A 25352-nucleotide genomic window follows, 5' to 3' on the forward strand; every position below is an offset into this window, starting at 1 on the left:
TTTTTAAAAAATCATCATAATTAAGTTAATTTCTTCTAGAGACAAGGACTGCACTCATCGTATTCAAGGACAGCGCATGCACACAGCTCTGCTCCCACAAAGAGCAAGGAATCAACACTTTCTTTTGCTGCTTTAATGAAACAAAACAAAACAAAACAAAACAAAGATCAGAAAACCAGGATCCAGAAAGACCTCCTGAAGCTATGGAGAACTTCTAGACAGATGGGCGTCTCATCTCATTCTAGCTGTTTCAGGCGGTGACCGCAGCACCCCACCTCCGAGTTCAGGCACTCTCACTTCAATCCTCTCACCTAAGCCCATTAACTGCAGTTTGGACTCTTTCCCTTGTCCTTTTCCTTTCCCGCTGAAAGAGCGAGCACCGACCTTCTCAGACAAAATGATCTCAACTCCTTAACCGTCTTCACCGGTCAGCATCTCCTGCCCTTCCTCCCCGCATTATCACCTAAGGTTTGTATGCTGAGCTCCAAGACGGACGAAACGTCATTTAGCTGAGCCCGATTCACAAACCTTTCCATACATCTGGGGCATTTCAATGACAGCTATCCCAGAGAAGCGGTTTCTGCTTCTGCAGGAACCTGAGATGTCACCTCTCAGGGAAAGCCACCTACCCAACCCACTCCCATGTGTGTTTCAGAGGCGCACTGCAAGCTGAGAGACAGCTGCGCGCCCCCCACAGGCAGACCCCTGCACCAATGGGTTCTGATGCATCTCATTATCACTGGAGCAGATCACAGAATCCACAGCAGTCGAAGCTGGTTTAAAATTCTGACCGTCTTGTTTTCTTCTTCAGCACACAAATGAACTCCAAGTGGGGCGGTTCGTTTTTTAACTGGGCGAAAAAAGCCCAGTGACTCAGAATCAACCTGAGAAATACCCAAGGCAACGTGGCATTGTGAGGCTTAGCACTTCCCAATACGCACGTCACCGAGCCTTCTGAGCGGGTGAGTTCCCGGGCTGAGACCGCGAGTCACAGCGCGGCTCTATGGACGGCGCCTAACGCACGGGGACCGCAGGAAGAGACCCTCTGTCTGGCACCTGACAGAGGACCGTTGGTTTGTCTCTATGTGCCCTCACTGAAAAGGCAGCAAGCTAGGAATCTGACAATGTCTTTTGAGAAACTACACTTACACAGGAGAGAAATTCCCAGTGGCCTTGAATAAGAATAGTAAGAAAGACTGTTCTCAGATTTTAAGTGTCTGTTATATTAAGTAGCTTATAAAATCTACATCAGTAAAGGCACTTGATTATATTTCTTTAATAAAAAATTCAATTAAAAACTAATTTCAGTTTTCCTTAAATATTTCATTAAAACCTGATAGAAACATAAACGAAGTCCCATTCTCCCCAGTGTGTGGGGAAACAAGAATAAATGCTTGTTTCTAGGGTGACAATATCCACAGAGCAGCCCCTGGCTGGAGTGAGCTGAGAAGGGAAAGAGAATTGGCACATACTGTAAAAAGGGCACACATTCGTTCTATCTTCTCTGGGTTCCGTGGCCCACCATTCTTGTTCAGCCTCACCAGAAACCGCTCACTGAAATGCAGGAGAGAGAGACAGAGAAACGTAAGGGACTGCATGCTCCAGAACAAACAAAAAGGCCGTTTACAGAGAAACCCTGACCACTTCCAGAACAGCTCCCAGGGACGGGCCAGGCCAAAAGGACGTCTCGTTGAGAGCAGTTTTTCTCGCCAAGCAACATGCAACGGCCACTACAAACTGCCCAACAGGTGTTGCTGTGTCCTTGCTTGTGGCTCTTATCTCCCTAAAGGTGATGCTCCCCTAACTGTGGTCCCCAAGACTAAAGGGCAGATAAAGCAAATTCCAGGTGGACAGAGCTGCTGGCCCGTCAAACCCAAGAACTCCTCCTCCTCCTCGAAGTGAAAGGCGGCCCCTCAGGCAGGTCCCGCAGCGCCAGTCCCCGCAGCGCCAGTCCCCGCAGCGCCAGTCCCCGCAGCGCCAGTCCCCGCAGTGCCAGTTCCCGCAGCGCCAGTTCCCGCAGCGCCAGTTCCCACAGTGCCAGTCCCCGCAGTGCCAGTCCCCGCAGTGCTGACCTGAGCGTCACGTTCCCTAGCCCAGTGGTCGGCAAACTCATCAGTCCACAGAGCCAAATATCAACAGTATGACTGAAATTTCTTTGGAGAGCCACATTTTTTAAACTTAAACTTCTTCTAACGCCACTTCTTCAAAATAGACTCGCCCAGGCCATGGTATTTTGTGGAAGAGCCACACTCAAGGGGCCAAAGAGCCGCATGTGGCTCGCGAGCCGCGGTTTGCCGACCACTGTCCTAGCCTTTCATGCCTCTGGTCTCACCTGAGCTTCTTCACAGTTTGTGAAACATTCAAAATAACTGTGTGGGGGTTTGGTTTTTTCATTTCAAAGGGCTTTGGGTGCGTATATATAATTATTTCCTGTTGTGCTAGCTTCTCCAAGGTAAATGATAAATAAATGATGCGCTCTGTTCACGTTAAAACTATCTGAAGGCCAATGTCTATCCAATGTTTCCTGATTTGGCAACAGCTATTCTGCAGAAGAAATGGTTAAATATTGTTGGGAAATAATTCATTAAACACACAGTTTCTGTCCTCTAGGACAGTGGTTCTCCACCTTCCTAATGCCGCGACCCTTTAACACAGTTCCTCATGTGGTGGTGACCCCCAACCATAAAATGACTTCCGTTGCTACTTCATAACTGTAATTTTGCTACTGTTATGAATTGTAATGTAAATATCTGTGTTTTCCGATGGTCTTAGGCAACCCTGCTAGTGGTTCTCAACCTGTGGGTCACGACTGTAGAGCCTAAGACCATCAGAAAACACAGATATTTATATTATGATTCATAACAGTAGCAAAATTACAGTTATGAAGTAGCAACGGAAATCATTTTATGGTTGCGGGTCACCACCACATGAGGAACTGTGTTAAAGGGTCGCGGCATTAGGAAGGTTGAGAACCACTGCTCTAGGACTTTTCAGAGGCTTATAACCTTATGTGCTTTAAGTACCAGCCAGACACGTGATATCTGACCCACCACCCGCTTGTGTGTAAGGCAATAGTCTGCACAAACACAGTTGGATAACTGTTTGCCAATGAGAGCTACACAAAATACTATTCCCAAAGGTGTGTGTGTGGGGGGGGGGGGGGCGGGAAATTGGCCAAGAGAGTAAAACTTATCCATGAGATTTTATAAACAGCCCATCTCTATATGAGGGCAACAGCCCCATCTCTACATGAGGGCAACAGCCCATCTCTACATGAGGGCAACAGCCCATCTCTACGAGGGCAACAGCCCCATCTCTACGAGGGCAACAGCCCATCTCTACATGAGGGCAACAGCCCATCTCTACATGAGGGCAAGAGCCCATCTCTATATGAGGGCAACAGCCCATCTCTATATGAGGGCAACAGCCCATCTCTACATGAGGGCAAGAGCCCATCTCTACATGAGGGCAAGAGCCCATCTCTACATGAGGGCAAGAGCCCATCTCTATATGAGGGCAACAGCCCCATCTCTACGAGGGCAACAGCCCATCTCTACGAGGGCAACAGCCCATCTCTACGAGGGCAACAGCCCATCTCTACATGAGGGCAACAGCCCATCTCTACATGAGGGCAACAGCCCATCTCTACGTGAGGGCAACAGCCCATCTCTACGTGAGGGCAACAGCCCATCTCTACGTGAGGACAACAGCCCATCTCTACGTGAGGGCAACAGCCCATCTCTACGTGAGGGCAACAGCCCCATCTCTACGTGAGGGCAACAGCCCATCTCTACGTGAGGGCAACAGCCCATCTCTACGTGAGGGCAACAGCCCATCTCTACGTGAGGGCAACAGCCCATCTCTACGTGAGGGCAACAGCCCATCTCTACGTGAGGGCAACAGCCCATCTCTACGTGAGGGCAACAGCCCCATCTCTACGTGAGGGCAACAGCCCATCTCTACGTGAGGGCAACAGCCCATCTCTACGTGAGGGCAACAGCCCATCTCTACGTGAGGGCAACAGCCCCATCTCTACGTGAGGGCAACAGCCCATCTCTACGTGAGGGCAACAGCCCATCTCTACGTGAGGGCAACAGCCCATCTCTATGTGAGGACAACAGCCCATCTCTACATGAAGGCAACAGCCCATCTCTACGTGAGGGCAACAGCCCATCTCTACATGAAGGCAACAGCCCATCTCTACATGAGGGCAACAGCCCATCTCTACATGCGGGCAACAGCCCATCTCTACATGCGGGCAACAGCCCATCTCTACATGAGGGCAACAGCCCATCTCTACATGAGGGCAACAGCCCATCTCTATATGAGGGCAACAGCCCCATCTCTACATGAGGGCAACAGCCCCATCTTTACATGAGGGCAACAGGTCAGTTTTCCTCTTAGATAATCTGAGAGAAAAAATGAGATGATGATAAATTCTTACTCTTCAATAAGCAATGTTGTAAGAGAACTGCTCTGCATTTAATTGTCTTTATGATGTGCTATACATGAACACTACGTGAAGTTACATTAATTTCATATTATTGAGCAGGTTCTTAGAGATGAATTCCATAATCCGAATATGTGACAAGTCTAACAGTGCCTTCATTTTAGAAGCACTTGCTTCTATGGAAGTTCTAATTCATACGCTTCTCCCATGATGCTAACGTTGGGTGACTTCCCGGAGGTTCCAGCCTCTGCAGGGCTCTGAGGCAGAGACAGTCTGGGACGCCCAGGAAGGGAATTTTCTGGACTCTGTTTTGGAAATATAAGCACTCTCCTCAGTAAATTCAGAGGAATTCTCTCAACTTCTTCAATTTAATCGCAAGTTTCTCACTGGGTCCTCTGTGGAGACAGATGCCAACTACTCAGCATCTCTCCCATGATAGCCTTCCAGGTGCTGACCATAGGCAGGCAGTCCCAAGGCCCTCCTACATGGTGCGACCCAGCAGATTAGGACATCGCCAATATTTCCTCATGGATTCATCTTCCAGTGTCGCTCACTTGGCTTTATTCCTCAAGTTCTTTAAGTTCCCCACTTCCTTCTAAAGCAGGAAGAACAGAAATGCATAAAGGGGTTTCATGAAGGCAAATCATTGCTGTGGTTTTCAAATTTATTTTTAGTACCAGCTTTCCCCTTCTTTTAAACAAAACCTTGCACTGTCCACCAGTATATGAAAAATTTAAAGCCAGACCTACTTTGGTTGAAGCAGATGGAGGAAGGAGGCAGGGGTAGGAACCCCCCACCTACCCTCTCTCCCACCCACCAACCCTGAGACACTTCAGGGCTCCAGAGAACACTTCATAACCACTAGTACAACTCAGAGATGCTTTCTAGCTTTCCTCCTTCCTTGTTATTCTTCAGTAAGCATCCATGAACTCCTAGCATGTCACAGGGACTGAGCATCCTCTGTGCGCAGGCATTGTGGAGAGGTCTCTCACCTTGGCTGGTGGCTCAGGTGACTGGAGCGCCGTTCTGTTCACCAGAAAGGCTGTGGGTTCGATTCCCCGTCAGGGCACATACCCCGGCTTCAGAGCACAGAAGATGCTCACTGACGGGCTGCCTCCCACGCATGCTCTGACTGGGCCAGGGAATGAACCTGCAATCCAGGGAAGTGCCCTTGCCCAGGAACCAAATCCGGGAACCTTTGGTGAGGAGGCCGATGGTCTACCACTGACCTACCCCAGCCAGGACAAGAAGCGCCCAGTGTTATGCTTCGCAGCTAAAGAGCAAGCAGTCGAGGTTCCGCAGAAGCAACCACGATGCCCGAAGGCGGGAAGCCACGTGCGAGCAGCGCTGCCCTCTGCATTCCCAAACAGCTCCTTGGCTGGTGTGCACAGTGCGCCCACCCTTGCACACGGGCCCCTTGCAGTTCCCACGAGTAGCCCACACCCAGTTCCCACGAGTAGCCCACACCCAGTAGTTCCGGAAGATGAACAAATCGATACGTGAATGAAGATTGGAAAAAACCAGCTTAGCCAAGAACTCTTTCATCAAACGTATAGAATGCTACTTAATTAACTTAACTGTACTCAGATACATATATGACCAAGCACTATTGCAAAAAAAAAAAAAAAGCATTTAAGAGCAAATCATTGATAACTTGATCTAATTTTTCCAATTTATTTACTTTGGAAACAGGAAAGAGTTAAACAAAGGCTGAAGTGTGCTTGCTCTCTAAGATCTCCTGTAAAAACACTGCCTTTGCAATAATAATATAGGGTCTTTTATGAAAGATCAGACCCAACATAATCTAACAGTAGCATTTCCTAATGAATATTCTAGTGACTGAACAAGATAACCTCAAAAATTCACTCTTTCACTATAAGGATCTAATTGCAAGTAAGACATTTTTGAATGAGCAAACACCAGTCTCTCTAGGAATTCGATGCGTAAGACCTTCCACAGTGTTCAGTTAGGCTCTGGAACTCCTACCGCCGAATGGAAATGAAACCAACACCGAGGCTTTAAACAGGACAACAGCAACGCCAGCACCCGTGCCGCACATCAGAGCTCATCGGCACTTTCTCAGGCAGCACGTCACGTGACCAATGGGAGCCTGGGGGAACGTTCCACGCTCTCAGTGGGAAGAGGACCTTCCTGGGCTTGTCCCTCCCTCACCACTTACTTACACCCATAACCTTTTGTTCTGTGTTTAATATGTGAACATTCTTGTTCTTTTCATTTCATTCCTTTTCCTGGACTGTCACACACACACACACACACACACACTCTCTCTCTCTCTCTCTCTCTCTCTCTCTCTCTCCTGCAGATCTGGCCTGTTGTAACTAGTAAGTGTTCTGCGGATACCAGGATATACATTATTGATACTTATTAACTTACTAGAGGCCCGGTGCACGAAATTCGTGCACGGGGGAGGGGGGTGTCCCTCAGCCCAGCCTGCACCCTCTCCAATCTGGGATCCCTCTCACAATCCAGGACGGCTGGCTCCCAACTGCTTGCCTGCCTGCCTTCCTGATTGCCCCTAACCGCTTCTGCCTGCCAGCCTGATTCATGCCTAACTGCTCCCCTGCCAGCCTGTTTGCCCCTAACTGCCCTCCCCTGCAGGCCTGGTCCCCCCCAACTGCTCTCCCCTGCACGCCTGGGTCCCCCCCTCAACTGCCCTCCACTGCAGGCCTGGTCACCCCTAACTGCTCTCCCCTGCAGGCCTGGGTCCCTCCCAACTGCCTTTCCCTGCAGGCCTGGTCGCCCCCAACTTCCCTCCTCTGCTGGCGTGGTCACCCCTAACTGCCCTCCCCTGCAGGCTTGATCACCCCTAACTGCCCTCTCTTGCAGGCCTGGTCCCTCCCAACTGCCCTCCCTTGCTGGCCATCTTGTGGTGGCCATCTTGTGTCCACATGGGGGCAGGATCTTTGACCACATGGGGGCAGCCATCTTGTGTGTTGGAGTGATGGTCAATCTGCATATTACTCTTTTATTAGATAGGATAGAGGCCCGGTGCATGGGTGGGGGCCAGCTGATTTGCCCTGAAGGGTGTCCTGGATCAGGGTGGGGGTTCCCTTGGGGTGTGAGGTGGCCTGGGCGAGGGGTCTGTGGTGGTTTGCAGGCCGGCCACGCCCCCTGGCGACCCAAGCAGAGGCCCTGGTATCTGGGGTTTATTTATTTTCTACAATTGAAACTTTGTAGCCTGGAGCAGAGCCAAGCCTTCTGCTTGCTCCGTGGCGGCAGCCATTTTTGGGGGGATTTATGTATCTTCTATAATTGAAACTTTGTAGCCTTAAGCGGAGGCCTGGGCCGGCCAGGGTGTGCGGAAAGCTTGGCTTCCTCCATCGCCAGGGGCAACCCTAGCCTCCTGCTCCTTCCAGCTCCGAGGCTGACGCCATTTCTGTTTGGTTTTATGTATCTTCTATCATTGAAACTTTGTAGCCTTGAGTGGAGGCCTAGGCCGGCAAGGGCAGGCGGAAAGCTTGGCTTCCTCCATCGCCAGGGAAACCCAAGCCTCCCTCCTGCTCTCTGTGGCTGTAGCCATCTTGGTTTGGCTTATTTGCATATTTGCTCCTGATTGGCTTGTGGGCGTGGCTTGTAGGTATAGTGGAGTGATGGTTAATTTGCATATTACTCTTTTATTATATAGGATTCTTGTTACTATTTCTGCTGCTGTTTTTGTGCCTCAATGAGGCAGCCTTCCTGTTTGAGAGATTCCTAATAGGAAGAGCAGAGCTTATAAAAACAAAAATGTACACAGTAGAAACAGAAAAATCTTCTTTCCTGAATGGAAGCTAGAAAAACGCAGCCGACCAGAAAACCAAAGGAATGGTTAAGTCTGCCAGGCATTTTACTAGGTAATTTCTGGGCTTTTAAAGCACAGGACGGAAACCTCAGGAATAATATCAAGGCACAAAAGCAAATGAAAATTTCCTAAGTATTAAAACTCTGAAAGTATTTAAGAACTCTAATTTTTTAAAGTTTAAAATATGGGAACAATGTTCACTGCACTATGTCAAATTCTTTTTTATTCTCACTTACTACAGAAAATTGGTGATACTATTTAAAAAACAACACTACAGTAACAGAGCTAGTAAGGTATAAAGACAAGATTTCAACTGAAGTCTGAATTCTCCAACGCCTGTACTCATTCCAATTGTCTTTCACAATGTATATTTAAGCTAGAGGCCTGGTACACAAAATTCGGAGGGGCCCTCAGCCCGGCCTGTGCCCTCTCGCAGTCCGGGAGCCCTTGGGGGATGTCTGGCTGACGGGGAGCGGGCCTAAGCCGTCAGTCGGACATCCTTAGCGCTGCCTCGCAGAGGCCGAGAGGCTCCCGCCACCTCTGCTGCGCCCACCAGCCGTGAGCCTGGCTTCTGGCTGAGTGACGCTCCCCCCACCCCGAGGGAGCATACAGACCACCAGGGGGCAGCTCCTGCTTTGAGAATCTGTCGCCTGGTGGTCAGTGTGCGTCATAGCGACCGGTCGTTCTGCCATTCGGTGGATTTGCATATTAGGGTTTTATTATATAGCATGGTAACAATAAGATACAATATTGGTCAAAAAGAAATAGACCAACCTGAAAATAGCTACATGTCTCTAAGTATTACCTACCCACAGGTGTGCACATGGATACATCGGAGACTACAAAGGACTCTCGTTCTCAATTTTCCTCTTTTCTGCATGTCTTTCCTTCCTCTTGATACCCTGTGCCCATGGGCTCAGTTTACTCTCTCTGCCATGGCCCTGCACCACCAGTTCACCCCTCACACTCAGGCCACCAGGTGCTATGCTACACCTAGATGGTAGCCTCTAGCCATATGCAGTTATTTATATTTAAATTTAACCAAAATTAAGAAGAACTAGAAACTCGTGAAGGAGAGAGCATGAGGAGGCCTGCGCATGGATTCCTGCAGCCTGTGTCGGTCTCTGTGAAGACTGGGCTGTTTATCCTCTGTCACCGCAGTAAATCTCAGCTACCAGGACTTTCTTCTGAGCCCCGTGAGTCCTTCCCGGGAATGACCACTAGGGGCTGTCCCTGGCTCTCTAATGCAGCCCTCAAGGCCCCAGGCCTGGTCTGTGGAGCAGCAGGGACTGTGCCTCCTACATCTCTGCAGCTCTCCAAGAGCCACGCAGAGCTCAGTTGATAGAGATGCACTAAACGAAAATAAACCCTCCTTCACCAAGTCTTGTTGACTCTAATGACTGTATGCTTATAGGACAGCACAATTAAAACTCCACGGCAGCTGGGAGCAGAGCGAGAGGTAATAAAGGGCGCGTTTCCCCCAAAGAAGGCTTCTATCTGCGCGCACACAGCGTTTTCCTGCTTTAAAAGCTCTCAGGGGCTTCTCGCAATAAATGAGTATTCTGAATGTGCCCGCTGCGCCGCCGGGCTCTAATGACAGCTTAGCCTAATGGACTTCGCTGTCCTGCTGCCTAGGCAAAGCTGACAGAAACCTTGTCATCGGGGTCCCGAGGACAGTGCCTCTGTGGCGAGGAGAACCTTTGCAATGGCAGCCGACCTTCCTTCGCCCCCCTGCCTTTCGGGAGCCCAACGAAAGCTTATAAAACAGCGATGTTTGGACTCAAGAGCCAAGCTCCAACCCGTATGTAATCACCACGGTGACTGCGGCCCTCCCCGCAGGTTCACTCTCCGCCGGCCTGTCCCAGGGGTCTCACCTGCACTGTCCCTCTGCTGGAGGAGACACTCGTACGGACAGCTGGGGGAACGAAGCACGGAGGGCTTAGCAGCCAGCTCACCGCGGCGCCAGCCATGGTAAGGCAGGTAGGATCTAGGGGTGTGCGTTGGAGAGTTTAGGACGAGGGCAAGGACAGACCTCAGAGGTCAAAGCCGGGACCCTGAGGAGCCCCGACTCACACACAGGGCCGCGCGGGAAGCCTAGGCAGGGCTGGCCTGGGGCGGCCCTGGGGCTGAATCACCCTCAGGGGCAGTGGGCAAGGCACAGACTGGTCCTGGCTGGCCACAGTGGTCAGGAGCAGAGTGTGCAGCCAGAGTGGGCAGATGGATGAGGTAGGTGCCAAGGCACAGGTCCTAGACGGCCCAGGACCAGCCCCAGAGTGGGGCTCCGAGTCCTTACAGGGGAGTCCTCACCCCGGGGCCAGACAGGCCTCAGAGCTCTGAGTGCCCAGGAGCTGGATGCGAGCGAGGATCACTGGGCCCGAGGCTGCTCTTCACACCTCCACGAGCCCTGCAGGCCCATGGCAGGGGCCAGGATGCCCTTCCAGGCCGTGGGAGGCTGACCACAGCCGATCCCTCCGTTTCCTCTATAGCCATCCTTTTGACTTCCGACCCCATGCAAATGCCACTAACCAATTAAGGTAAACGAGGTTCACTGTTCCTCTGAAGCCATCCACAGGGTGCTCAGCCTTATCAGTGAGCCTTAACATAGCCTACAAATTTCTTAATGAAAGAAAGAAATTTCAGTGCAAAAATTCTTCAAAGCATCTATACCTTCCAGGGCTTGTTTATAATTTATTTGTTGCCTGCTTCCTCCTTTAGAATGTTAACTGTAACAGAAAAGGGATTTTTCTGTCTGGTTTTGTGCTGAATCCCTGGTGCCTGAAACACCTCTTACGTGGTGAGGTGCACAATGTGGTGAATAAATCAACAAGAGGACTATTACAATTATAACCGCAAATCCACTCCAACTTGTGAAAAGTAAGTAATTTTCAAATCAGTACTGTAACTGTATTACTGACAAGTCATTTCTAACACCCTCCCACTGCCTTCTGGATGTAGGAGCTCTACCCAGAATCCAACAGATTCTGAATTCCTGAAAAGGTGAAGGGATTAAGAAGTACAAATTGGCAGTTATAAGAATAGTCATGGGGATGTAAAGTACAACATGGGGAATATAGTTCATAATATTCTAGTAACTGTGTATGGTGTCAGATCAGTACTAGACTTATTAGGGTGATCACTTCGTTCATTATATAAATGCCTAATCACTTTGGTGTACACCTGAAACTAATATAATATTGTATGCCAGCTGTGATTAAAAAAGAAAAAAAGGAATTTAAGAAAATCCAACCAATTCCTTAAACTCAGCTGTCCGGCAGTGCTTCTCAAGCTTCCCGGCACTCTGGAACCACAAAACACGGATTGGTTGAGCAGAACGGAAGTGCCCTTGGCCTTTAGGACTAGGTTTGACTCTGCTTCCCACCATTCCAGCAGTGTAGGTTGCACACCCCCAAAGGGGGCACACCCCCAAAGAATGCATGGAGTGGACCAAGCAAGCTCTTATTCCCCCTCCTAAACCCAAAAACCCATTTAATACATTGTCCTCAGGTAAAGGACAGATCAGATATTAAACTGGTGAGAACAGACACTACACCTGATCTTAGCCAAAAGGCCGAGAAGGGATGGTGCTGCACCAGCTCCCCGCCAGGCTTACCATTGCTGCAGCTTTTACATTTGTGGTTGCTTTTATGCCATAACGATTAGATTGCTTTTCAATATGTAATATTTCTAAAACTCAATTTTGTTATTCTTACTTCAAAATAATAGATTGTTGGAAAGCAGTAAATAAAATAGTAAATAGAATTCTTTACAGCTTTTCCTACGTGCTCGCTGTCCGTGTGTTTTGCATAAACCCGCCCTTCCTCTTTTTAACAACCTTGGGATTGGCCCACATCAGGTTGCATTTCAATGCCCGCTTGGTCTCTTTTTTTCCTAGGACAGGCTGTGGTTCATTCTCCCGTCCTAAAGGCTTTTAGGGTCCCCTGGGGACAGCCCGGCGGGGTTCCATCAGTGGTTGAAGATGCGGTGGGTGGCCCCTTCTGTGGGACACGTTTGAAGTGAGCACAGGCCTTGGAGTCCAAACTGCGGAGCTGGGATCCCTGCTGGACAGTTCCTGACTTAATGACCTGAGTCACGTGGCGCAGGCGTGTTTCCTCCTGTTAAACGGGAAACTCATCGCGAGCTTAGGAGGTGGTCGTGAGAAGTGAGGACAGTGAGGTTGGCTTTTAGGACAGTTCTTGCATCCTGGCTCTCTTACGTCTCCTCCCTGACTTGTCACATCCACCCCTCCCCCACGTACATCTGGCCGTGGACCCTTCACGGAGGGGTAAACGTGCCCTGAGAAAGGCCTTTCAGAGGTTCCTAATCCCAACGCCCGGATCCAGCCCTGGGAGAGGGGGTGGGGCCGGTGTCGGTCAAATTTAAAAGAGCAGCTGTTACAGGCTCCAAGCCCGGCTTTACGAGGGGTGCATATCCGGCCTGTCTGGGAAGGGACCTGACGTCCTGTTTCCTTGGAAAGTAGAAACCTCAGTTCCGAGTCAGAGGAACAGGCACGGCTGAGATCCTTCAGGCAAGAGCAGGTCCTTCCATCCTCACTGATTAAGTTCAACTGGCAAGGTTCCTGAAAACCCGTCAGGGTGGCCAGCACTGTGTCCCCCCACCCCCCATATTAATAAACAGAAGTGTAAAGCCAGGGCCTCCAGGGAGGGGCTACTTTAAGGGGTGTGGTCTGTAGAGTAATGCCCCACAAAGAAAAAACAATTACTGGCCTAAAACCTGTCCACCCCGTATTCCCGCCTGTGGTTAACGGCCTCCACATACACTCAGCAGTCACTCCAACACCGCAGAGCTAAGCCCAGTAGAGGTAATGATCAGTGAAGATAATGTAATTTTTGTCCAATAAACAAGGGAGGGTTGTAAGACCTGTTTTCCCGGGCACCCTATAGACTATAGCTTTGCCTTCCGTTTTCCGCTACCGGACTCTCGTCCCTGGTGGACTCCCTTGTGTCCGAGCACCTCACCCCTCCACACTGCAGCTCCATCTCAGCCCAGGCTCCAGCTCCTGGGCCTCCACTGTCACTGATTTATTTAGTGCATCTCTCCGTTCTGTCTTGATACTGAAGTATTCCTATTTTCCATTAAAAGCTCTTGAAAGAAAATGCTATATTTTTGTGTTTAGGTTCAAAACTCAAGGGCAATGATCAGGTTGATAATTAACAGGGAGTTTTTAAGTTTGATCTGAAGAGGCCATGTAAAGTGTATGTGGACGAAAAGGGGTAAAACTGGCAAGTCCAGGCATGGAAAGTAACCTCACAGGGTGATGGGACCATAAATTCCTACCTGGGCAGGTCACAGGGGTCGTCACACCTGAGGATGTAACTTTTTTAGCAAAAGGTTTATCTTTGTCTTGGGCAAGCCTTGCCATTGTTTTTGTGCAACACATCCTTGAAATAAGCCTTAACCGCCCCCAAGAAAGCACATAATCTTGTTAACTCTCCGTACTAATCCCTGCCTTGTTTTCTCGCACTTCCAGGTAATATTCCTCATGTTCCCTCTAATCCTGAATGCATAAAGTAAACTGCAAAACTGTCCTCGGGAGCATTTGAGATACTGCTTCTCAGCAACTGTCATCAGTTTTGGCTCAAATACATTTTTACAAAAATCCTCTACAGGGTTAGACATTCTTAAGTCAACATGTATTATGGCTCCCTGGCAAGTACCGGGGGCCGCCAGGATTTCAATCATAATGAACTGAGTTCAAGGAAAGCAACTAGCATTGGAATCTCTTTCCACAGGAGTCTCCTCTAACCGTGCTCCCCAGGAACGCTAGCTGGACGCCTCCCTCCGCAGCGGCGGCCACGCCCGGAGGCCACGCTGGGTCAGCGTTAGCTTCTGCCGCCATGCTGCACCGGAACAGGCCCACCGTTTGCCACCAAAGAACAGATCTTCCAGGCGCCCAGCTCTGGGCATTTGGTGTTTGGCACCTCAACGTCCATTTCTCCCATCGCTCTGCCTTTGCCTAACAAGCCGGACGGTGGACGTTCCTGGTTCCCGTGACTGCAAAGGGTCCGTCTCCTTTCAGAGCCTCCTCTCATTGGTCCGAGGGCTTTTCTTCCCGGTGCTGTTTCCCGTTACCCTAACAACAGCCTCCCGCGTGCTCCTCGGACACCAAGCCTGCACACCCAATGCTCCGTGTGCCTTCCTCTCTCAGCAATCTCCGCTCCTGCTTTCAAGCAGCAGGAACCCACCTTTTCGAACGGAAAGCCCAGTGCGCGGACTGATATGCTGACAGGGTCAGTGCTATCCTACTTTGTCTGTGTGTTATGATGCAGACAGAGCAGAAGGCAAACTTCTTATAAACAAAGAGCTCAGGGAACCTGATCATTTCCTTTGCCCTTTTTACCAGACTCTGTAGGGTATTGTATAAAAACTTCTCCAGCCTGACATCTAGACTCAGAACATAACGAGATGGTATAACGGTATACCCAGGAGAGCACTTTCTGACCTTATTCTCAGATGCAAACAACACAGGTTTAACCACAGACCAATGTACATATCTAAAGGGTAAGTTTCACTTGGCCTATCTCTTTAGCAGATTTTCCCTGTAACGTTTCTGAGTATGATCTGATGTGTTGGACATATATGTAGAAGCATGTTGAGTTGGCTTGGCCACTAGAATGCAATACAGTTGACCCTTAAACAATGTGGGGATTAGGGGCACTGACACCAGTCCCCTGGCCACAGTCAAAAATCCATATGTAACTTCACAGTCGTCCCTCTGTATCCATGGAGGAGTGGTGCTAGGACACTCCCCCATCACGGAAACCAAAATCTGCAGATGCTCAAGTCCCTTCTCTGTAACTAGAGCCGATGCACGAAAATTCGTGCAGGAGTAGGCCTTCCTTCCCCTGGCTGCCGGCACCGGCTTCCCTCCGGCACCCGGGCCCCGGGCTTTGCTCCGGCCGCCGACAGGCTCCCAAGACCCGGGCGGCTTCCCTCCGGGACCTGGGCTTCGCTCTGGCCCCAGCTTCGTCTGGAAGGACGTATGGTCTAATTAGCATATTATCCTTTTATTATTCTAGATGGTGTAGAAAAATGCATACAGTTGGTCCAACTGTGAATTGAAAATAGTTGTTCTTTAAATTTAAATTGATTTTAGAGAGAAGAAGGGGGGGGGGGAGAGACATCTTTCAGTTGCCTCCTGCACACATCCCAACCAGGGGATCGAACCCAAAACCTTTTGGTGTACAGGACGACGCTCCAACCAACTGAGCCACACCGGCCAGAGCCAAAAATACTGTTTCTGATGCACGGCTGGCGGAATCCATGGATGTGAAACCCAGGGATCTGGAGGGCCAACTGTATATTTATTGAAAAAAATCGACATATAAGAGGACTCGCACAGTTCAAAACCATGTTGTTCAAGAGTCAACAGCAGAGCCAGGATTCAGGCCCCTCTGGTTCCTGCTGGGACTTAGAACACCCGTGGGGGCCTGCTGGGGAGTGGGCTGAGCTCGGCTGGCCCATAGCCGGGCCGGAGTGGAAGCCTGAACTGCAGGACCCTCACCAGCTGCATGAGCCCTTGCAGATGAGCTGCGGTTGCATCGTAGGCACGACCTCCTTTGCGGAGGGAAGCAAAACTGCTTGTCTTAGTAAACACTGTTCTCACCCGTCATTGTAAAAGAAAATTTCTCTCCAGGGGCACCTGAGACTTTCAGAAGCAGATTATCTCACTTGGGTGGAATGCTTGACTCTCGGCCAGAACCTTCTACTTCAATTACAGAGGCAGCTGATTTTCAGGGAAAAGTTTATTCTACACAAGGGTATTCTGAATGCCGAGTACACAGCAGAATAGGAAATGAGGATTTTTTAGCTTGTTTTGCACAGCATCTGTGAAAAGATGGCTAACATAAGTGTTTTCGTGCGATAATCAAGAGTGGTTAAGTTTTTGAGGGCAACCTAGCATTCCTAAGGCCTAACAACAACAAAAAACAAGAACACCCCTCCCCCCCCCGCCCCCAGCCTAGAGAAGACTCCTTGGGGACAGGCAGTGAAGGGATGAGATCAATCGCTGGCACCTGAGGCTCAGAGCACCTGCTACACCTTAGGGCCAGGGAGAGAGCCGGGCATACTAACAGGCACCCAGGGCCTCAGAGAAAACAAGTCGGTGACACAATCACACGCCTCCTGCGAATAGGGAAATCACATGATAGAAAAGACAGGTGTACCATCCAGAACCAAATACAGATAATTCAATTCTATTTTAAAAGATGCCTGTGTGTACTATTTTGAGGCGGTAATTATATGGTAATTGTTAAATATAATAAGATAATGGTTAACAGTCATAGTAGATATGCATACAGAAAAATATTTTTAAACAAAGGTAATGACTTCCTTATAGAAGGGGAACCCATGACATTAGGAAAAAATAGAAAAGACATCTTAAATTCCGGCCGTTTATAGGCTAAATTCTCCTCTCACCTTACCCCATCATCACTGAAAAGCAAAGCGGATGTTTGTGCCACACTGCCAGCTGGCCATTTAAAGACGGGGACAAGTATCAACGAAACATTTTGGAATTTTTTTTCCATATAGTAAAACCAGTATTTGTTATAATTCACTATAATTGTCTTTTCCTTAAGACTATTGCCAGCTACTTAAAAAAATTACTAACAAAACTTCAAATACCTGTCAATTCAAAGATTCTTTTCAAAAACTGTAGTCTTTTAAAAAGTTACTGAAGATTATAATACATATACATGGTATGCATATAGATATAGTTTTCCCCCCAAATACCAGCCATACTATGCATGTAGTTGTGAACAGTATCTCACTAACGTTCTTTTACATACAGAATGTAGAAGTAGAAGTAGTCCCTGTTTTGGCAGAATTCTAAGATGGTCCCCCAAACTTGCCTCTTAAATCTAAGGTTGCATAATCCCCAGGAATGCAAATAGAGTGGCTTTTGTTCCAATGACCAGGTTAGGTCTTATGACACGACTGCCTGTGAAAGAGGAGGTCCTGTGGGTGGCCGGTCCTTTCACAGGGCAGATGTCCTCCCACAGGGCGCAGAAAGGGAAGTCAGAGACTCCAAGCCTGGGAAGGGCTCGCCGCACGGCTGCTCCCTGAAGATGGAGGGGGCCACCCCGGCAAGGAAAGCAGGTGCCTTTCGGGGCTGAGAGCAGCTCCCAGCTGACAGCCAGCAGGGAGTGGGAACCTCCGTCCTACACCGTGAGGACCTGAATCTCGGAGCCAACCCCCCGCCCAGGGCTTTCAGACTAGAACGCAGCCGAGGTGACACTGGCCTCCGCCGGCTGATACCCTGAGCAGAGCACCCAGCCATGCCTGGACAGACTTCTAATCTCCAGAGCTGTGAACTAAAACTCGGTCATTTTAACCCATTGCCTCTGTGGCAGTTAGTTTCGAACAACAGAAAGTAATTTAGTCCCTCACTTCTTTTTGCCTCAGTATTTTCCAAGGTTACACCATCGTGTACTTAGGCTGCCTTAAGATATTTGCTATTACAAAATGACATTCTTACATGTATGAGTACAGTTTGTTGGTATCAAATTGTTCAGAGTAACATGCACACTGTTTTTAAAATGTGCTTATGAACCCCAAAGCAATGACAGACAACTGGAAACACTGGCCTTGGTGAAAAGTGAACGCTGCTGGGCACTCAAGGCCATTATCAAGGACACGGAGAAACCCTACGGAATGGGAGAGCCGTGTGTGAATCACGGATGGGCTAAGGGGTCAGCCTCCAGAACGTATAAAGAACTTGCGTAACTCAGCCGGCCTCCAGAGGAAGAGGGGCCCGGGGTGGCTCCTTGGCGGGGAAGGCAGGTTCACCTCAGCCCCTGGCTGCGCCTCCCCCAGGCCCAGGCCAAGAGGCGCGATGGAGCCAGGCCCCTCCCTCCTGCCCGGCAGCTGCCGCCCCCCCCCCCCCCGCCCCCGCTGCAGCGGCTCTGAGGGCCGCGCGGCCCCCACTCAGGACACACTGGCCTGTTGCCCTACGAGCCCTCTCTCAGGACACACTGGCCTGTTGCCCTACGAGCCCTCTCTCAGGACACACTGGCCTGTTGCCCTGCGAGCCCTCTCGGCGCAGAGGGCAGAGCCCAGGCGTCCTGCGGCTGGAGCGGCCCTGCGAGCCTGCTGTCCCATGCTCCATGCTGCTCCTGCTCCTTGTCTCTGGCACTGAACAGGGGCCCCCTTCCTGTCCCTCACGTGCCCACAGCCAAGTCGGGGATTTGAGCCTCCATGTGGCAGGAGGCGCAGGATAAAACAGGCCACACACGTGCCTTCAGGGCACGCTGGGATCTGAGGCAAAGCCGCCAGCTATGAGAGAGGAGTTCCTTGATCTTGTTTCGCCCCCCGCCCCCACCCCGTGCATCTACCTTCTCTGAAGGCCAGAGAGGCGGATGACCCCAGCTCTACCAGCTTAACCCAGAGCCTCAGCTCGGCGAATCTCGAGGCGTCTGTACCTGATCTGCTTGCCTTCCCGCACGTCATACAAGGAAAAGAAGACGTCGGTGTCCTCCCCAATGGTGTTGTAGGTGAAGCTCTTCAGGCTGAGGAAGAAGTGATGCGGCACGGGCATCCGGCAGGGTTCCCCATGACGTGGGCGCATCGTGTCTACCTAACGAGAAGGGCAAACCCCGTGCTGCCTCACCGGCTCCCGGATGCGAACCAGAGAGAAGGAAACGAGATGACCGGCCTCCCGCTCCGCTCCGAGAGGTCCTGGCGGCCTTCCTCTGCGGGCCGCTGCTGTGCCAATGCACCGGGGCTGCGACTGGCCAACATGCAGCGGGGAGAGGCAAGCAGCGTGCCGGGGCAGAGGAACGAGAATTCCGACTCGCGAGTAGCGCAGCCTCCCCCGGGTCACACACACCTGTTCTCCAGGGAACCAGTCCCAGTCATTTCCCGGGGACCCTGCCCTGATCCTGGTGCGCGTGGCTCACACTGTGCACTGGGAACAGCCGCCACCCTAAGGGACATTTGCGTTTCCTTGTGGACTGATTCACCCGCCTCGCAGCCTCCTTTCTGTCATGTGCTGGTGCGTGCAGATGCTCGGGGGAGGGGAGCCTAGGCAGGTCTGCTTAAAGGCCGGGCTCCTTAGGGGAAAAGCACCCACAGGGGGACCGCCAGGGGCGTCCGGGCGGCGGGAGCTGCTTACCTGGGACGTGCTCTGCTGGACGCTCTGCCGGCTGGACAAATGCTGGGGAGAGAAGGAGAGGACACTTCACTCAACCGGAAGGAACTGCTATTAAGCATCTTCTTTCCATGTTTTAGGCATTCTGCCATGTCTTTTATACACATGATCTCATTTAATTCCGATAACCTTGTTAGATAAATGTTACTGGTATGTGGTTAAACCTTAGACAACCAAGGCGTCGTACGGAAGCGATTTGCGGAAGTTCACACGGCAAGAAGGTGGCAAAATCCGGATTCAGACCCACGGCTCTCCAGCTCGGAGGAGCCGCCATCACAGGAAGTCCCTGCTCCGGGGGTTCTGCTCTGGCTCCGTTCTCTCCACACACCGCCTGTGCCACGCCCTGAGCTACAGAACCCAGCTTTCCCCGGCTCTCCACCTGGAGGAGGTGCGGCCTTGAACCTGAAGGGTCCCTCCCAAGCAGCTCTCCATGCTGTTCCTTTGCTGCTGGCTGAAGATTCCAATCCCAGCCACACGCAAGTGGGTTGTGAAACTTCAGAGACATAAATCACTCACTCTCTCCACGAGATGTTTTCCTGAACTGTAACAGTAAGATGAAGGCTCTGTCTTCCTCACAGGGGTGTGCTGAGGCTCAAATTTCAAACTGAGAAGCAGCACGACATCGCGGTTAGGGACCTAGTCAGGACACCTGGCTTTCAATCCTGACTCACACCTGGTTCCCTCGTTTGTAAACTGAGGGTGACTTTTTTAAAATCTTCACCTGAGGGCAGTTTTCCCATCGATTTTCAGAGAGACTGAGAGGGAGGAGAGAGAAATATCGAAGTGGAAGAGACACACTGACTGACTGCCTCCTGCACGTACCCCAACTGAGGGTGGGGAACGAACCAGCAAATGAGGTCTGTGCCTTTGACTGCGGGTTGAACCGGGAACTCTTCAGTCCAAGGACTAACGCTCTAACCACTGAGCACAGGCCAGGACAAGGATAACATTCTGTGCTGAACTCAACATCACAGGATTTTGTGCAGATTAAGTTAGCATATACCTATACTTGTGAGTGACTGGCCACTGTTACCTATGATTAGTATTCTTCTTATTGGCATTCTTCTTTATAACTAGTTACTATAGAAAAGCAGTCACATTTAGAAGTAACCCTTGCCAAAAAAAAAAAAAAAAAAAAAGATTAGCTCACAAACATTAGGCCCCTGGTCTTAGTGAATTCAATAGTGAGTTTCTCTCCTGTTTCCTTTGGGCCCTAGAAGCGTGAGGAGACGCGCATTTGGTGAACTGTTCCACATCACCCAGGGACAAAGACTGGTTTCTGAGGAGAACGGTCTCATTTCTTTTCCAAATACATACATTTAACCCTAGATAAAACTAAAGTAAAATTATTCACTTAAATGCACCTCACAAGCTGTATTTGCTATTAAATATTCATGTGCATTGTTGGTTAAATTAGCAAATTATTATTGACTATTAATATTCATTCATGGGACTCCGTGCCCAGGTTGTGGGCTCGATTGCCAGTGGGAAGCGAGCAGGAGGCAGCCGATCAATGATTCTCTCTCGTCACTGATGTTTCTATCTCTCTCTCCCTCTCCCTTCCTCTCTGAAATAAAAACATATTTTTAAAAAAGTTTGCAATGAAGTTATCAGCCCTCTGTTCACCGTTCTGTGTCCCAAAAAGGTACTTTCAACTCTTTACCGTGTTTTTTCCTAAAATAATAAAATATTTCTTTATGTCATACTTAAATACTCTCTATCCAATTTTCGATCTCTCTATTGTGGCCTCTTATAATGGAGCCGAGGATTATCGCATTTGTTTATAACTATCTCACTTCAACTATATGTGTAACGTCTCGCAAGTTTTGGTCAAAACTTGTTTATACTGTTGTAACGTTTACCTACTGTTCACCGCTCAGCCAAGGAGCGTCCTCCAACGACACTTCCTTTCCTCTACTGCTTTCTGCTTCTGTATCGGAGATGACTTAGTACATTTAAATGACAGGGCCTTTTCCTACGCCCTCCAATAGCCCTACAAAATACCTCTCAATAGCATTTCCCCAGGGAAAACACCACCCTCCACCAAGTGGGCTTTCACCTGGAGATACCCTGCTGGCGGCGCCTCTGCTTCCGCGAGGACCACTTACTCTCCTGGCCACCACTGTGACCTGGGCCTTCCCTCTGAGGTCACCCCGAGCATTCTTTGCACCTCTCAACTGAGTCAGAATTCCTTTCCTGGATGGCACATAATAGCGTCTTTTGGTTTCCTCCCATATCTTAAAGAAATAATTCATTTTTCAGTGGTTTCCTGAAAAGCGTTTTTAAAGAAAGATTTTTTTTTTTTGAGACTTTAAGTGAGCAAAATTTTCTTTAGGCTACTTTCCCATTTGATTGATAATGTGGCTCAGTAAATAGAAAATTCTAGGTTGAATTTTGTCCCCATCAGCATTTTAAAGGCAGTTCTTCATAATTCCTAGTTTTCAATGTTGCTTTTAGGAAGACAAATGCTATTCTTACAACAAATCCTTAGTAGGTGACCCATTTTTCTCTCAGGAAGCTTTTCAGCTTTGTGAGCTGAAATTTCACAATTAAATGCTAAATACTTGTTCTGCCCTTTCTATCCGGAGACTCATATCTATTTTCTGGGAAAGTGTTTTTTCTAGCTTTATGGGATCTAATTGACATGCAGCGCTGTATGAATTTAAGGTGTAGGATGTGACGATTTGATACACACGTATGCTGTGAAATAAGCTAGTTTCATTTCACATAACTGCCGGTTGCTGGGTGTGAGATTTAAGATCTGCCCTTTTAGAAACTTCCAGCACATAACACCCTGCTGTTACCCAGCATCCCCAGACTGTGCAGTAGATCCCCAGAGCGTAATCTTCTTCCCTGTAGAGGTTTGTACCCTCTGACCAACACCCCCACCCTCAGCCCCTGGCGATCACCATTCTACTCTGTTTCTATGAATTCAGCTTCTTCAGAGTCTACCTATTAGACCATAAAGTATTTGTCATTCTCTTTGACTTACTTAGCACAATACTCTTCAGGTTCATCCATGTGGTCGCAAATGACAGGGTAACCTTCTTTCTTACCGCTGAACAGCATTCCGCTGCATACATACACAGCATTCTCTTCAGTCATTCACCCATCAGCGGACATTTATTTAGGTTGATTCTGTGTCTTGGCTACTGTGAATATGCGGCAACGAACATGGGAGTGCAGCTACCTCACCGAGATCCTGATTTTAATTCCTCTGGATACATACCCAGAGGTGGGATTACTGGGTCCCAGGGTAGTTGTATTTTTTACTTTTTGAGGAGTCTCCATCCAGTTTCAGTGACTATACAAATTACATTCCCACCAACAGTGCACAGGAGTTCTCTGCTCCATATCCTGGCCCCACTCATCTCTTGTCTTTGTGATGGCAGGCATTCTATTGCAGGTGTGAAGTAATATTTCACTGCGGTTTTATTCTGCATTTCCCTAATGATTAGTGATATTGAACACCTTTTCATCTTCTTAAATAGAAACTTGTAATTCTTTCTAAAACTTGTAATTCTCACCAGTATACAGGGTGTTCCAAAAAATGGGTGTCCCCCAAAATATACACACACTATGTCTGCGGATTCTATCACATTTTTGAAAACGAAGTGTATTTTAACAAGCACTACCTTTATCATTATTCAAAGTGGGACACTTCGAGGCACCCTGTGTGTTTCTTGAATATGTACATACTCCTTAAAGTGCGGTTTCACCCCGTCCCTTAGCCTAAACTTAATAGTCACCTGAGGTTTCTGACGTTTGTCTTACAGTAAAATTGTGTGCCTTTCATTTACTGCTTTTCAGTCAGCTTATAAAACGTGATCATGGCCGTTTGCCACCTCAATACATTTTTGTAACAACCAAGGATTTAACAGGTTGTCTCTGTCCTAGAAATATTGACACATTATCTCCATGTTTAATCACTACATTAACCAATAACTGGCTCTGTTAAGCTTCAACTAGAGCAGGGGTGGGCAAACTTTTTGACTCGAGGGCCACAATGGGTTCTTAAACTGGACCGGAGGGCTGGAACAAAAGCATGGATGGAGTGTTTGTGTGAACTAATATAAATTCAAAGTAAAGGAGCGGAGGGGAGAGCAAGAGAACCGGATAGAACAGCCGGATCCGGCCCGTGGGCCGTAGTTTGCCCACGGCTGAACTAGAGGCAAAATTTTAGGAACTGGTGAAGGCTGAAGGAGCTCTGGCTGTTTGCCAGCAAAACCAGCAGGAAATGCCCCACTGACATTCCAACAGCCCAGCACTCTGCACGGGAATTCCACTTAGAAAGCAAGTGTGATACACTGTCAGAATAAGGAAGACCTCTTAGCCCTAACCGGTTTGGCTCAGTGGATAGAGCGTCGGCCTGCGGACTGGAGGGTCCCAGGTTCGATTCCGGTCAAGGGCATGTACCTTGGTTGCGGGCACATCCCCAGTAGGAGGTGTGCAGGAGGCAGCTGATCGATGTTTCTCTCTCATCGATGTTTCTAACTCTCTCTCCCTCTCCCTTCCTCTCTGTAAAAAATCAATAAAATATATATTTTTTTTAAAAAGGAAGACCCTAACTATTCTGGGACAAAGACAAAGGAACAATTTTATTTCGTAACATTATTTCGTAACATAATTAGGAAAATAAAGGAGAAAAAGGAGGTGTGCAGGAACAAGCTACCCTGCGTTAGATTTCTTACCATTTTGTAGAGATCAGAGACACTGATCTGGTCCGAATCCACTACCTCAAAGTCCTTCCGAGGCACCAGGTCCAGGCCCAAATGCCTAGAAGAGAGAAAGACCACACTCAGCACGCATGTCCTCGGGGTGCTCAGCTTTCTGTATGTGCTGAGCCCAGGCCGCCATGAGCTCGTGGACACAGGGGCTCAGACCCTGCCTCAGGGGCACAGGCCTTTTGGTAACACTTCACCGTGTTCGCCTTTGGGTAAACATGTAAGGCTGACACACTTCCAGGCACAGGCCTTTTGGTAATACTTCACCGTGTTCACCTTTGGGTAAACATGTAAGGCTGACACACTTCCAGGCTCAGGCCTTTTGGTAATACTTCACCGTGTTCACCTTTAGGGAAACATGTAAGGCTGACACACTTCCAGGCTCAAGCAGGCCCCTTGTGATGGTAAGAAGGATTCATTTGATATCACCTTGTTATCAGATGGATTGTGTTCATGAAGGATGGGTTTTCTATGATCATTAATAAGTCACATTTATTTTTTTATTTCTCCCCATCCTACAAGTATGCTCAAGGTTCAGTCATGCATCACTTCCACTACCAAGAGAAGTTATCCAGGATCCAAGAAGATGTGTAATCCAAAGTTAGACACATAACAAGATCACCTGCTGAAGATATTAAACGCAAAGAAATGTATGTTTTGGTGGAATTTTATCTCATTTTAAATTTAATTAAAACTGACAATGGGTTATAGTAAAGACATTACCACATATTAGCCAATATCTTAAGAAACTTTAGACAGAAGTTTAACCAAGGATTACTACCAAAGAACTCAATACATGGAAGATCTGGTATAACTTGGGCAGAAAGGAAGAAATCGTGTGATTAACGGTCGACCTGGAGGCAGTGTGAGACAGTGACTAAGTGGACATGATCAGAACTCTTGGGTTCAAACATAGAACATAATTTATAGTCAATAAATGTTAGCTCCTCTCTCTCCCTAGAAAAACAGCTCTAAACCTGGAGTCCAGTGGAGCTGTGGCCCCCTGAAACTGCTTTCAACAGTATGTACGCTTGTTCATTTTACAAGTGATCCTTCAGAACATTTTCCAAATATTCTGCAGTCATGCCACTGAAATATTTTTAAATACAAAAATGAGGCAAAATTTCATATGTATTCTTTAACCACTAGAGGTCACAAAATATATGATAGACTAATAGTAGAATTAAGTAACAAAAAGACTATGCAAAT

General features: G+C 48.7%; 1 protein-coding gene across 7 annotated transcripts in view; it reads right to left on the minus strand.

The window, feature by feature from the left end:
• DOCK3 (dedicator of cytokinesis 3) overlaps window positions 1-25352 on the minus strand; it is a 194701-nt gene that overhangs the window by 85391 nt on the left and 83958 nt on the right. For all 7 annotated transcript variants that reach the window (XM_080671830.1, XM_080671836.1, XM_080671834.1 and 4 more), the window contains exons 7-10: window positions 24111-24195; window positions 19384-19425; window positions 18692-18846; window positions 1473-1554 (exon numbers count right to left, since the gene is read on the minus strand). In XM_080671830.1, the coding sequence (XP_080527956.1) occupies window positions 1473-1554; window positions 18692-18846; window positions 19384-19425; window positions 24111-24195 (364 nt within the window). The remainder of the gene's footprint in view (window positions 1-1472; window positions 1555-18691; window positions 18847-19383; window positions 19426-24110; window positions 24196-25352) is intronic.

The sequence above is a fragment of the Plecotus auritus genome (assembly GCF_963455305.1).
Source record: "Plecotus auritus genome assembly, chromosome: 6".
Lineage (NCBI taxonomy): Eukaryota > Metazoa > Chordata > Mammalia > Chiroptera > Vespertilionidae > Plecotus > Plecotus auritus.